Raw genomic sequence first — 11,599 nt, forward strand, 5'->3', positions numbered from 1 at the left:
CACGCGTGCATGGAGGATGAAATTTGGGGCGGTCGTGACGCGTCTTGAACGCGTGCAATTCAGGCTTCTCTAGTGGGGCTAGCGACGATGACGTACATTACCGGTAGGGGTTGCTTGCACGATACGTACAGCGGCAGCTGAAACTGCGAAAACGACAATCACAATCATGCCTCCAAAAAAGTTAAACAAAGATGGAGACAAGAAGTCTCAAGACGACTCAAAGTCCAAGAAGCCTGCCGTTCCAGAAGAGGAAGTGCGGCAAGAATCTGGAAAAGCCGCGAACGCTGCCCTTGCAGCACAAAAGAAAGCAAAAGAATTGAAAGATGCAGCGGCCGCCGCCAGTGATCCAGACGAACGACAAAGACTGACAGAAGAGGCCACAAATGCGCATATCGAGGCCGAGTCATTCGGAAAGACGGCGAAATATCTTCGTTCGGGTGCTTTCCAAGGTATGGCAGCGGGTACGGGCCTTGGTGTCGCACCTGGAGCTACGTTGGGTGCTATAACAGGCACTTTAGTGGGCGGCATCTCTTCGACCCTTCTCGGTGGAATAGGAGCTGGATTGGGCGGAGTTACAGGGGCAATCCATGGTCCATGGGTGAATATGGGCAAAGTAGCCGGAAAGGGGATGAAGAAGCTCACAAGCTGGATCCCACAATGGGCAGCAAGCGAAGAACAGAAGAGGACGCTAGAGAAGATGGTGGGACAAGCTAATGAGGAAGAAATGCCTGGCACTGAAGAGCTTGAAAAGTTCAAGAGTGAAGGAGGTGGTGGCAAGATTGACGAAGGCTGGATGGAAAGTGCGAAGGGCATGATGCCGGACCAGAAAGAGGTGTCGGATGCAGCAAAGGCTGGCGCTCAGGCTGCCGGTGGAGATTCAGACTCAAAGCCCAGCGAAAGCCAGCCTACTGAGCCATCAAAGAGCGATTCGACGCAAAAAAGTGACACACCGGCTCGCAAGAAGCCACGGAAGTTGAATGCAAAGCAGGACGATGGCGAAGCACAATCAGCAAAGACAGAGCCATCGAATGCTACCGGGAGACCCGATACGCAAGATGGTGAGGAACTGGACGAACGAGAGAAGAAGCTTGATCAACGGGAAAGTGAGCTTGATCGGCGACAGGCCGAGCTGGATGAAAGAGAAAAGGCTCTAGCCCAGCGTGAACAGGAGATAGGGTCACAATCTGGGGACGGCGTGTCAAAACCTGAAGGTGAAGCACCAAAATCTGATGGCGGCACATCAGAGCCTGCAACAGCGTCGAAGCTAAAGGGTCAACCACGCAAGCTTGCAAGTAGATCATAGAAGTTTAGAACAAAGTGAAAATGTATCCAACAATGAAGCACTTCTACTCACAGTTGTCCAAGGACTAGGTAGTTCTGTCACCGTGAAACATCAGTCTAGGTCGACTTGAAATTATTCAATATGACGGAGGTCAAAAGACGTCATTGCTACACGATTTTACATGAAATAGCACCTCTACATTCCCTTCCTTAGCCTCGCGCAGCTTTTGCACTCTTCTCATCATCGCAGAAAGTCGTTCGTATGAGCTTTCAAAATGCATGCAAATCTCCCATGCGGTGGTATCCTCAATGCCCGCAATCAGTGTTGTACGCCATAAGCAGATAGATCATGAAATGTAGCCTCTCCCAAACGCCTCGCGCTAAATTCTCTTGACAACTTAGGAAAGAGATGGGACGATCATGTAGGGAACTTCACTTGATCAGCCTACATGGCTTGCCCACGGCGCAACGGTCCGTGGCGAAGTGGGCTGCCTAGGTGGGTGCTATGCTACCTCATCCGGTCCTACAAACCCGAGGTAGTGTTAGCCGGAGAACCTTAGTCGTACAAAAATGAAAGATACAAAAGAACGCGCAACAGGTAGTTTAGGGGGAAGAAGAGCCGAGGTAGGTAGGGTAGGAGGAAGTACCCTGTCCGGGATAGCTGGGCCGCGAAGCGGGCTGTGCTGGTCGATAGGATTGATACCCATGCCGTGGTGGAGGTGTGGATGGAGGCCGGGAGTAATCAGAGCGCATGCTGAGAGACCCACTATGGGACCCACTGTGGTAGACTGGTGGCAGTGGACGACTATGGGCAGCGGAGTGACCAAGGGGAGGTAAATGATACCGACGGTGCGGATCAGGAAGGCTATTGGGGGTAGTGTACGCTACCTTTTTCGTTGGTCTTACTGGCTCGTCGTCATCGCTTAAAGTCAGATCCACCACCTCAGACTTTCTCTTCTGTGCAGACCGTGGGGCAGTAGAAGTCTCCCGAGAAGGCAGTGGAGGGGTACTGAGCGAAGTGGGTGTTGGCGCGGCTTCGGTTTTGATGGCCTGTACACGGTAGTCTGGTATCTCGATGAGGTCGTCATCACTATCGTCATGGTGCCCATTTTGTTTGGGCTTCACATCCTTTTCGATAGACCATTCTCCACTTGGCTGGATGGTGACTTGGTCCGTATTCCGAGCCTTGCTCAGAATCTCCTCGACGTACTGATCGACGGCCAAGGCTTCATACGAAATCGTCTTGCTGCATATTGGGCATGTCCATGTAGGAGCTTGCTCTTGGAGCTGCAGGAATGAGTCGGCATCAAAGCATTGGTTATGCGTGCACACCGTTGACCTGCATGGGGTGACGATGCGCAAGGTAGAGATGGGGTCCTTTAGCGACATGACACTTGATCCGACTTCAATGTCCGGATCATTGGCCTTTTTCATCACTGCGATACGGTTAGTAATGCCGCGTGGCCTAGATGCTTGGTGCGAAGACATACTTTCGTTCAGCACCGACTGACGAGTGATGACATTGCGCTGCTTGATACGTTTTGTGAGTTCCTCGACAGAAAACTTTCTGACCAAGTAGACAAACAGGTTGTATTTCTGGAATTCAAAGTCAGCTTGAGGTCATGTTTCAGGGCGCTGACGGAATAAGAAACCTCGGACCGACTTGCCTTCTGAGTCAGGGCGTAGGTGATGAGGATGCTGTTACGCTGGTTGGCGATCTTCATGCGTACAAAATCAGTAATGTCTGCAGGACGCGTCGAGCCTGGCTTATTCTTTAGCCCCTTGTAGTTCGCCTTGACCTCTTCGTCATTGACCTTGACCTCGATTTGAGATGGGAACGCGATATCGAGACGTGAGTAGGGAGCCAGGGGCTGTTCGAGCGCAGAAAAGAGCAGCAATCGCAGGGACGAATCGGCTCTTAGGCGTGCCGACTGATTCTCGTTGAGGGTAAGATTCCGCGATATGGTGGCACGATGAGTTGGCGAGGCGTCCAAAGACATATTGCTCAGCACGAGCTCGCGGATTTCGAAGAAAGGGCTGTCCTTGAAGAAGTAGGTTGGTCGGGGTGGCATGGGTGGCTGCTGGGGCTGCTGGTAGGGCTGGTATGCGGCGTTGTTTTGGTACCCATTGGCCATGCTGTAGCCGTTGGCAACGGGCGCAGGCGGCTGCGAGTACGAAGAGGCGACGGGACTAGTCGTGGCTGGCGGAGGCGCCTCTCCGTGGTGTTGGACGCGGTACTGCAGTCGGCGCAAAAGGTCCGTATCGCTCCTGGAGACTGCATTGGCGATGACTGGCGAGGGTGAAGTTAGCACGTGTCGAGGCGACAGCAGGCCCCGGGGTTAGGGAGCGGAGAGACGTACGGCCAATGACGCGGGCTTGCAGTGCAGCCTTGTTGCCCGTCTGCGAGGTGCCCTCCTCTTTGAGGATCTTCTTGAGGTCGTTGTTTATGAGGGTCTTGGAGCGCTCCGTGATGGTGGCAGCCATCTGCTGCAGGCTGGACGCCATGGTGTGCTGCCGTCACGGTCGAGGCCGGGAGGGCTGGCAATGTCGGAGGTTGCGAGTGAGGCGCTACCGGTACAGAGTCTCTCGCGAAGGCATCTGGGGCCGGGCGTCTGAGGCAGTCTCTTCTGGCAGGCGACGTCGGGTGAGGTGAAGGCAGTGAAGGGCCTTGGTCGCAACTTCCCGAGAACCAGGCGGCGACACAGAGCGCACCACCACAACACAGGCGCGGGCGGAACGAGGGCGGGGGCGGCCGGCAGACGGGGAGGCCACAATGCGACTCTGTGGATTATATGGCCGTCGACGTAGGCGGCGGCTCTCGCGGCGAGCGCATCTCCAAGCTGGGTATATACCGAAGTCAGCGTCACCTGGAACTAGGCGAAGAACGCGACTGGGGCACGGGCCGGCCTTGATTGCATCGCTTTGCCACTAAATTTCCCTCAACTTTTCCCCCACCGACCAGCAGACGCCTTCACCCCAAATATTCCCGGCCAATTCCACACACAGACACAATGGCCAAAGGCGCACGAGCAAGCAGCAAAAAGGCGAACCGCACCAAGCTTCGCGCCAATGTATTTGGCCCCGTAGAGCAGGCGCGCGCCGAGCGCCTGCACGCCAAACTTCTCGAGACGATTGCGCAGCCCAAACCCGAAAAGACGGACATGGAAACCGAACAAAGTGAGTCGCCTGGCCGACCCCTAGCATATGCCCCGTCTAACTCTGTCCCAGCCAGCGCCGCCGACGATGCCACCAAGGAGGAGGACTTGCCCAAAGGTTCGTCGCTACTCACTGTCCCCATACCGCGCTCCCTCTCCGACCCTTCCTCCATTGCCCTCGACTCAGCAGACCAAGACTGCCAGCTCAGAAACCTGTGTTTCCACTTGGGCCTGTGCTCTGACATCCTGGGCTTCACCAACCACGGCCATCTCAAATTCGCCTTTGACCCGCTTCCTCCGCACTGGCTGAGTGAGAATCAAGGGCTAATTTTGACTTCTTAGATATGGACGTTGACGCTGCCGCCACCTCGGCAAAGAACTCGCGCAAGAACAAGGACAAGAGCCAGACCCGGAAACAACTTCGCCGCAGACCTCAGAACAAGGTCTCTTTCCCCGCCTCGCGAGGCAAGGGCGCGCTGAAGCCCTTTACCGGTGGACGCATCGGCGGACGTGTCGCGAAACGAAGATCATGATTTACCATCTGCATATACTGGTGTTATTGGATTGCATTTTTCCGGCGTTAAAAAATGTTGCTATTTAGCCACGGGCTTAAAGATACCTTGTCTGGAAGATTTCAGTACTTGAACAAGTTTAGGAATGAACATTCGCACACACATACACCATCCTTCAAGTCTATAGCTGACCATGAAAGCCACATCTTAACGTGTCACTTTCAAAGATGCCGCGTTTTACCCTTCGACAGATATGAGAGCTCCTTCCTTGCGCGATGCGCTAGGCCTATTTGCGATGACGACGCCTTGGCCCTTGCGCCTTCCCCTCTACTCTCCCATCTCAAGACTGGAAGGAAGGTGAATGAACGACTCATCCAAAACTGGCTCAGGGCCCTGATCTGTACTTCCAAACCCGAGTAAATCCCCAAAAAGGCCTTCATTGATGCTCTGCAGTGTCCAATCGTCCAGTTCACCCATATGTTCTGATGAATCGAGCAATGACCATTGATTGTCCCACTCTGTAAGTGATGGCTGTGCATGCCCAGATGCTTGGGTAGATAGAATCCCCGCAGCTGTCACGGTAGACGGTGCCAACCCACGCTGAAGAGTGACGGTACCAAAATATGGTATCTGGAGCTGCAGCACGCCGTTCTCCCCATCCACAAATCGACCGTGACACTCTGTTGCTAGCCCCTCGTCAGCCTCGCTAGTGGAAGTGTTGTAGCCAATTCCACTGGCTGATGCTGCTTCCACCTGAAGAAGGTATTCCATAATACGAGAGAGTTTCGTCGCGATCGCATCGTCTTCCATGGTTCGTAGTATGTCGACTGTCCGTTCCATCATCGCGCAATCACTCGGACGGCTGTGATTGAGAACTGCTTCGTGCTGGGCCATCGGTTGATTACGCGCATCAATGTGCACCAGACACAGTACTATAAGGGCTATGAAAGAGAGGTAGTCTACTCCACGGCAGTAGTAAACTCCAGTATTCCACTTACGGAAGACGATATATCGAGACATGATTTCGCGAGCAGAATGAATAGCAGTGGCTTTGCTGTGCTCGCACATGCTGTTCCCTAACGAGCGAAGAACATACGGTAAATGCAACCGTAAGACTAGATGGAAATGAGAAAACTGATACATTGCACGCGCGACTTCTGGTAGAGGGCTCGGTGCTGTCAAGTCATTGGTATCCAAGTCCGGAGTCAGCCACCACTGCGATGGCATGAGTGCAGCCGCCTCCTTTAGCATTCCGTCAATATGCCGGACATGTTCGCTTTTCTTCTTGTCGGGTCCCCCCACTCGACGTGACAGAATGCGATCCGCGATTATGCACTGCAGACGAGCGATGCGATCAAGTGGATGACATGCCGCCATTGCTTCAGCATCAAAGCCGCGAGTCTCCAGTGAAGATTGCGGCAGTCCCAGCGTCAACGACAGATAGCGGTCCATTTCGATAATGCGACAACAAAATTGATCTGGATCGAACCCTGAACTCGTTTCTGGAATCAGGACTTTGAAAATAGATGGCTTTGAGCTGCCGCGATGCAAACCCAACATCTGTGCAACAGCAGATGCCCGGCGTGTAGTCATCCATGCACTGTGGAGGTCGCCAGCGTAGTTCTCGATCATAGCTTCGATCATGATACACTCGATACCTTCGACAGAGGCGGTCAACTTGTCGTTGGAAGTCACAAGTCTCACTGCTGCATCCATTGCATGAGACATGACTTCACTGAAATGTCCGTGCTGATCTTGTGGAATTTGGCCTGCTGATAGCGCACCTTGCAGTAGACTGCTTAACAAGAGGAGCTTCCGGGCTATTAGTACCGGATGGGATCCCGGTGGTGGCAACTGCAACATTTCCCGAGGACTTTCCGGTACTTGGCTCATGACTTTGGCAAAAGATGAGGTCAGTTTGATGTGCAAGTGTGTTGAGAGGCCGACCGGGAGTTTGCAAATGTAGTCAAGGTCTTGACTATTAGGCCATGCTGCCACAAGATTTCCAGATATTCCGGTGTAAATATTGCTATGCGGCTGTTCTGGATTTTGCGGTGGACTCGTGAGTGCCGATGTAGTTTCTGGGGAAGTGGATGGGGTAATGTCAACGTTTCTTGCATAGTCCTTGCAGGCGTTAGTCGTAGTTGGAGACAAATCTTCAACATGATATACATACAACCGAGTTGCTCAGACCGTTCATCATTGCAGTATCCAGACGACTTCCCAACGCGTCCCGACCTGCGTAGGCCGTGCCGTTGACCAGGCGCTCAAGCAGATTCTCGACTCGGCTTAACCGATCTTCTACTCCCCCGTCGGTCACTCTGGTACTCGCAGGTGAATCATCCGCGAACTCCTGACTGACGCACTTTGTTTTCCTTCGCAGACAATTATCGCACGTTGAATTGGTAAGCAACGCCCATGTGCATCGAACTTTCCGCTTCTTGCATTCCCAGCAACTCTGAGTTCCTTTGCGCACTTTTCTTCGCTTTACAGCTCTTTGATCGTTTTGTGAGTCGAAGTGTGACGGCATCTTTACGTGAAGGGGTTGTGCACTTGACGGAGGCGAATGCATGTTTGTAATGAGTTGGGTAGTGATGTCGCCCGCCCGAGCTTCGGCGGACGAAACCTCGCCTCACCTTCGTTGACGTACCTGACCTTGGAACGATACGGCGTGGTACGTGCGACAACATAACACGACAGCTCTGGTCATAGTTGTAGTGATCCCGCAATCAGATTCTTTACAAGTCGAATACTTCTAGCAGAATTTGGCATGGGCAGTAAAGAACGACAGTACATTCTAATTCTGCCCAAGGAGAATCTTCCCAAGCTACGACTACCCTGGTCGCGCTACCGCCATTGCCAGCTGCGAAACACGCTAGATCAACCCAAGTTATCAGTTCTTATCACCCCATGCCTTTCTCAAAAAATCTTTGGCGTCCGTAAACTCAAAATCAGGCAATAAACGATTCCACTCATCGCCCACGTCGAAACATCCCGCTCCTATAGCCAACGAGATACCGCCCACCATCTTCTTCGAGAATGCGTCAACAAACTCTGGTGGAATGGAGGGATGTTCGATTTTAGGGAGCCAGGAAGCGTCCCATGTTCCGTTCTTCAAGTCTTCGTCTGGAATCCTGTCGATCATGAAGGGCCCGCCTAAAACTCCTTGATTAGTAGATGAAACAATAAAGGATGGGGTTGAGTGGGTTGAAAGCAGATGGATGACTAACCGCGTATCTCCTCTCCAAGGGCGATGAGCTCCTTGATGGAAATACGAGACCCTCGAATACCACCCACGAGCGGCCATTCGCCAGGGTAGTCCACCGCGCGCGCAACCACGTTGCTTATATCGTCCACGGTCGTAAGCGTGAAATAGTCGTTATCAGAGCCTTCCCGCAAGATAGCCCTACGCTTCGCAAAGTCCCAGGGTGTCTCAAGTGGCTTGATGTGCTTGGTTGACGGGTATGGAGTAAAGTAGTTGGCGAAGAGACCTGGCTGGAAGAGACAGTACTCAATAACCTTCTTGCCGCTGTTGAGCTCTGTCAAGTACTGGCGTGTGCGCGCCTTGAAGGTGTACCAGTCCAGGTGCTCTAGGCCCGCTCTAACAGGTCGTTAGTATATGGGAAAAGAGCTAGCAAGGTGATAGCGACTTACGAAACCCATTCGCTAGGCGCGAGTCGCTTCACGCCGGCCTTTACTGCCGCGTCGATGATGTTTTTCTGGCTGGAGAAGCCTTGTTCCTGGTCATGCGGGGCGATAAAAGACAACACCACGTCTATGCCTTGCAGTTGACCAACTAATTCATCCACATCCTCGTAGGTAGATTTGGCCCATTTAACAGACGAACCTGTGGTTTCCATCGAGATATCCTAGAGGAGAGTCAGCACTGGTCTGCAGGGGGGCATCTGGTGGGTACCAACCTTGCGGGTGAAGATCAAGATTTCGTGCTTCTTGCTAGCGACAAGTACGTCCACAATCTCCTGTCCGAGGTCTTCGAAGATGTAAGTTTTGGTTCGCTTCGTCCAACGTAGCAAGAAACATACTCCCAGTACCACCTACGATTGCGATCCTGACCATGTTGAACTACGAGTTTGGGTTTGAAGAAAGAGAGGTAACGTAAGATTCTTTGATCCTGGATGCTTTTTCCAGTGCTTCAGATGTCTTTTACAAAGTGCAACCCGGGTTTCTTATATATCTAGTCTTCCACCGAGTTTTCGGCCGATCCAGCAACATGCATCTTGGTGCGTGATTTTGTCCACCGAACTCGCTGTAATGAACCGAGTTACATTAGCAATCAGTAGCTGCTTATACTTGGCTGTTGATGCATTTTGTCGACAGCGATTCTGTTTTGCCCTCGATACTACGTTAAGGTGGTCTACAAAGCTTGATCGAGCGTTTCTGGATCTTTTCATATTCTACAGCTAGTAAGTCTCTCGACTGTCGACATCGACACTGCCGACAATTTGATCTCTAATCCAAAGCTGATGGCATTCCAGGTGACATCGAGTTCAGTTTCGGGGGGTGTTCAAAAAGATATCTTGCTGCAACCTGTTAAGCGTGCTCATGGCGACGACTCCGTTCAGGAAAGGCTCATTCGGGAAGGGTGGTAGGGGTTTTAATGTCATGCCTTCTCTAGTAGCACCAATTTCTCGTGTCCATTCTCATGTTATTCAAAGACATGCTTCGGGGCATCTTGGTATGTTCTTGCGACGGCGCACTGTAACGAACAACGGTGCCCGGTGCCAAACCAACCAAACACGATGGAAAAGACTATTACAGACGAAGATCCGAAGAAGCTCCACCGCGGATGGCCGTGGTTTGGAGTCTCGTAGTCACTGTAGCATCTTGTGCGAATAGCAACCTTGGAACCAGCCAGAGGGATGGTTCACGCGGACCATCTAACATGGCCAAAAATATGATCCTGGGCAAGCTCAGCGACATCAGCACCATTTGCCACGACGTCGTTGCTCCAAAAAAAGAAATGGACTTGCAGGGAATCGAACCCTGGACCACTCCCATGCTAAGGGAGTATTATACCACTAAACCACAAGCCCGATTTTTGAACCATTTTGATTCGCTGATGAAGAGTAAGACAATAATATAATATATATTGAGCGGTGTTTGGTATCCGCGTAGGGGAGTGGGGTACGGAATCGGTTTATGGTCCGACGGTCGATTACTCCCACTGAGCTTACTTTGCCTCTCTAGTCGAGCGCGTCAACGCATTATAAGTGATGAAGGTCTGAGCGGTCCGTGAGATGATATACCGTGGTGTTGGACTCTTGCGCATAGTTTTCTGGCATTCGCGCCTTGGATCAAACCAGTAGTCCAATCGGGACGAGTTGAAGTGGGAAGGGGCATTGTACCGCAAGTGCGCACAGACCTAGGCGAGCCCTTCCCTGGGCAACGGCTGCTAGAATTTGGGCCGAGTGGAAATACTACGCAAGCAGACGGTCGTGACGCGTGCATGTCGTGATGCTTCGACGCGACTTACGCGTAGAACACGACTACCTTGTCTGTGCATACACGTGCTTGTTAGTAATGGTTGCGTCGACATGGTTCTTCGTATATACAGCCGGCGTCATGACAAGCCGTGTGGAAGGTACAGAGCCACCGGCGTTGGTTCAGCGCGATCAGTGGTACCGATCTCGGTGGTGAGCGGTTGTGTGGAGACCTCAGATCAGGGTCCTCATACAGATCTCGAGAGCCAAGAAAAAGGGTACAGGTATTTCACCATTATGATTTGCGCTACGGTAGTGCACACTCCGTATCTAGCAGCAGACATCCGTTGAATATGTCGGCTGAATCCGCTACCAGAAGTCCTTCCTTAGTGGACTTTCTCGTCTCCGATTCTGATATCTCTTATTGTGCCATCGAACATGAGACTGTAGCACTTAGTACCACCCAGCTTGTACCATCCTGTGGTTTTGGGTGAACCCCAAGACCAAAATCCGGACACAGCGGCGCCAGCACCATATTCAAAGTAGAACTGCGCCAAACGGTCAGTCGGGACATCATTCGATGCAGAACACAGAGTTTGGGTAAAGTTGGAAAGCTGCGCGCTATACGTACTGGTTCTCCTCCCCGCAGCCAATTCATCATGTTACCATGGGCGCCGTGGTTGCTTATATTCTCAAGACTTTGTATGCCGGTGCTCTGGTGGCTCGCACCAGTCAAGCGAAAAGCTAGCGTTGTCCAATTCTGCCCATCGTCTGGCCCGTTCTTGTTTGCGAACTTGATATTGACGTTGCCCAGGTAGCCTCCTTCACATGAGAAGTAGTAGTTTGCGATCTCCTAGGAAGTGACGTTAGCTGGACTCATTGCTGTTGCGATTAGCTAGATGCCGATCCTTGGTATTAACTCACAACAGGGCTGTCACTGTCACCCATTTTCCCGAAGTATTGGACTGTTAAAGCCTGTATGTAAGATGCGAGCGTAGAAATAGCTGTATGAGTTGAGTGATTGAGGACTGATGATTCTGGACACCTTTGCGCAACTCGGAGTATTTATGCATAACTACACGTCTAAAATCCGTGGAGGGATAGAAGCTTAACGCTGGACACCTTCCTAATCTCGATTGCCATGAACTGGGACTAGAGGCCGACCTGTAGTACCATCGATGTGTGTTGTTAGCCTTCTCTGCAGTACGCC

General features: G+C 52.0%; 5 protein-coding genes across 5 annotated transcripts; 2 read left to right on the forward strand and 3 right to left on the reverse strand.

The window, feature by feature from the left end:
- Positions 1-166: 166 nt before the first annotated feature.
- GT037_007833 (uncharacterized protein) lies at positions 167-1,303 on the forward strand (the record flags this gene model as incomplete). Its single annotated transcript, XM_038932880.1, has 1 exon — positions 167-1,303. The coding sequence occupies one exon, from the start codon at positions 167-169 to the stop codon at positions 1,301-1,303; it is 1,137 nt and encodes a 378-aa protein (XP_038784381.1).
- A 581-nt stretch (positions 1,304-1,884) lies between these two features.
- Positions 1,885-3,786, reverse strand: GT037_007834 (e3 sumo-protein ligase pias1; the record flags this gene model as incomplete). Its single annotated transcript, XM_038932881.1, has 4 exons — positions 1,885-2,717; positions 2,772-2,877; positions 2,934-3,571; positions 3,642-3,786. 4 exons carry the CDS (start codon positions 3,784-3,786, stop codon positions 1,885-1,887), a joined length of 1,722 nt encoding a protein of 573 aa, XP_038784382.1.
- Positions 3,787-4,292: 506 nt separating this feature from the next.
- Positions 4,293-4,969, forward strand: GT037_007835 (uncharacterized protein; the record flags this gene model as incomplete). Its single annotated transcript, XM_038932882.1, has 3 exons — positions 4,293-4,458; positions 4,510-4,746; positions 4,779-4,969. The coding sequence occupies 3 exons, from the start codon at positions 4,293-4,295 to the stop codon at positions 4,967-4,969; spliced, it is 594 nt and encodes a 197-aa protein (XP_038784383.1).
- A 306-nt stretch (positions 4,970-5,275) lies between these two features.
- Positions 5,276-9,025, reverse strand: GT037_007836 (uncharacterized protein; the record flags this gene model as incomplete). The annotated part of the gene is made up of 7 exons (XM_038932883.1): positions 5,276-7,072; positions 7,125-7,478; positions 7,974-8,104; positions 8,179-8,549; positions 8,603-8,817; positions 8,869-8,939; positions 8,992-9,025. The coding sequence occupies 7 exons, from the start codon at positions 9,023-9,025 to the stop codon at positions 5,276-5,278; spliced, it is 2,973 nt and encodes a 990-aa protein (XP_038784384.1).
- Positions 9,026-10,775: 1,750 nt separating this feature from the next.
- GT037_007837 (uncharacterized protein) lies at positions 10,776-11,337 on the reverse strand (the record flags this gene model as incomplete). Its single annotated transcript, XM_038932884.1, has 3 exons — positions 10,776-10,937; positions 11,021-11,242; positions 11,314-11,337. The coding sequence occupies 3 exons, from the start codon at positions 11,335-11,337 to the stop codon at positions 10,776-10,778; spliced, it is 408 nt and encodes a 135-aa protein (XP_038784385.1).
- Between the last annotated feature and the right edge of the window lie 262 nt (positions 11,338-11,599).

Source organism: Alternaria burnsii, assembly GCF_013036055.1.
Source record: "Alternaria burnsii strain CBS107.38 chromosome Unknown 693, whole genome shotgun sequence".
Classification (NCBI taxonomy): Eukaryota; Fungi; Ascomycota; class Dothideomycetes; order Pleosporales; family Pleosporaceae; genus Alternaria; species Alternaria burnsii.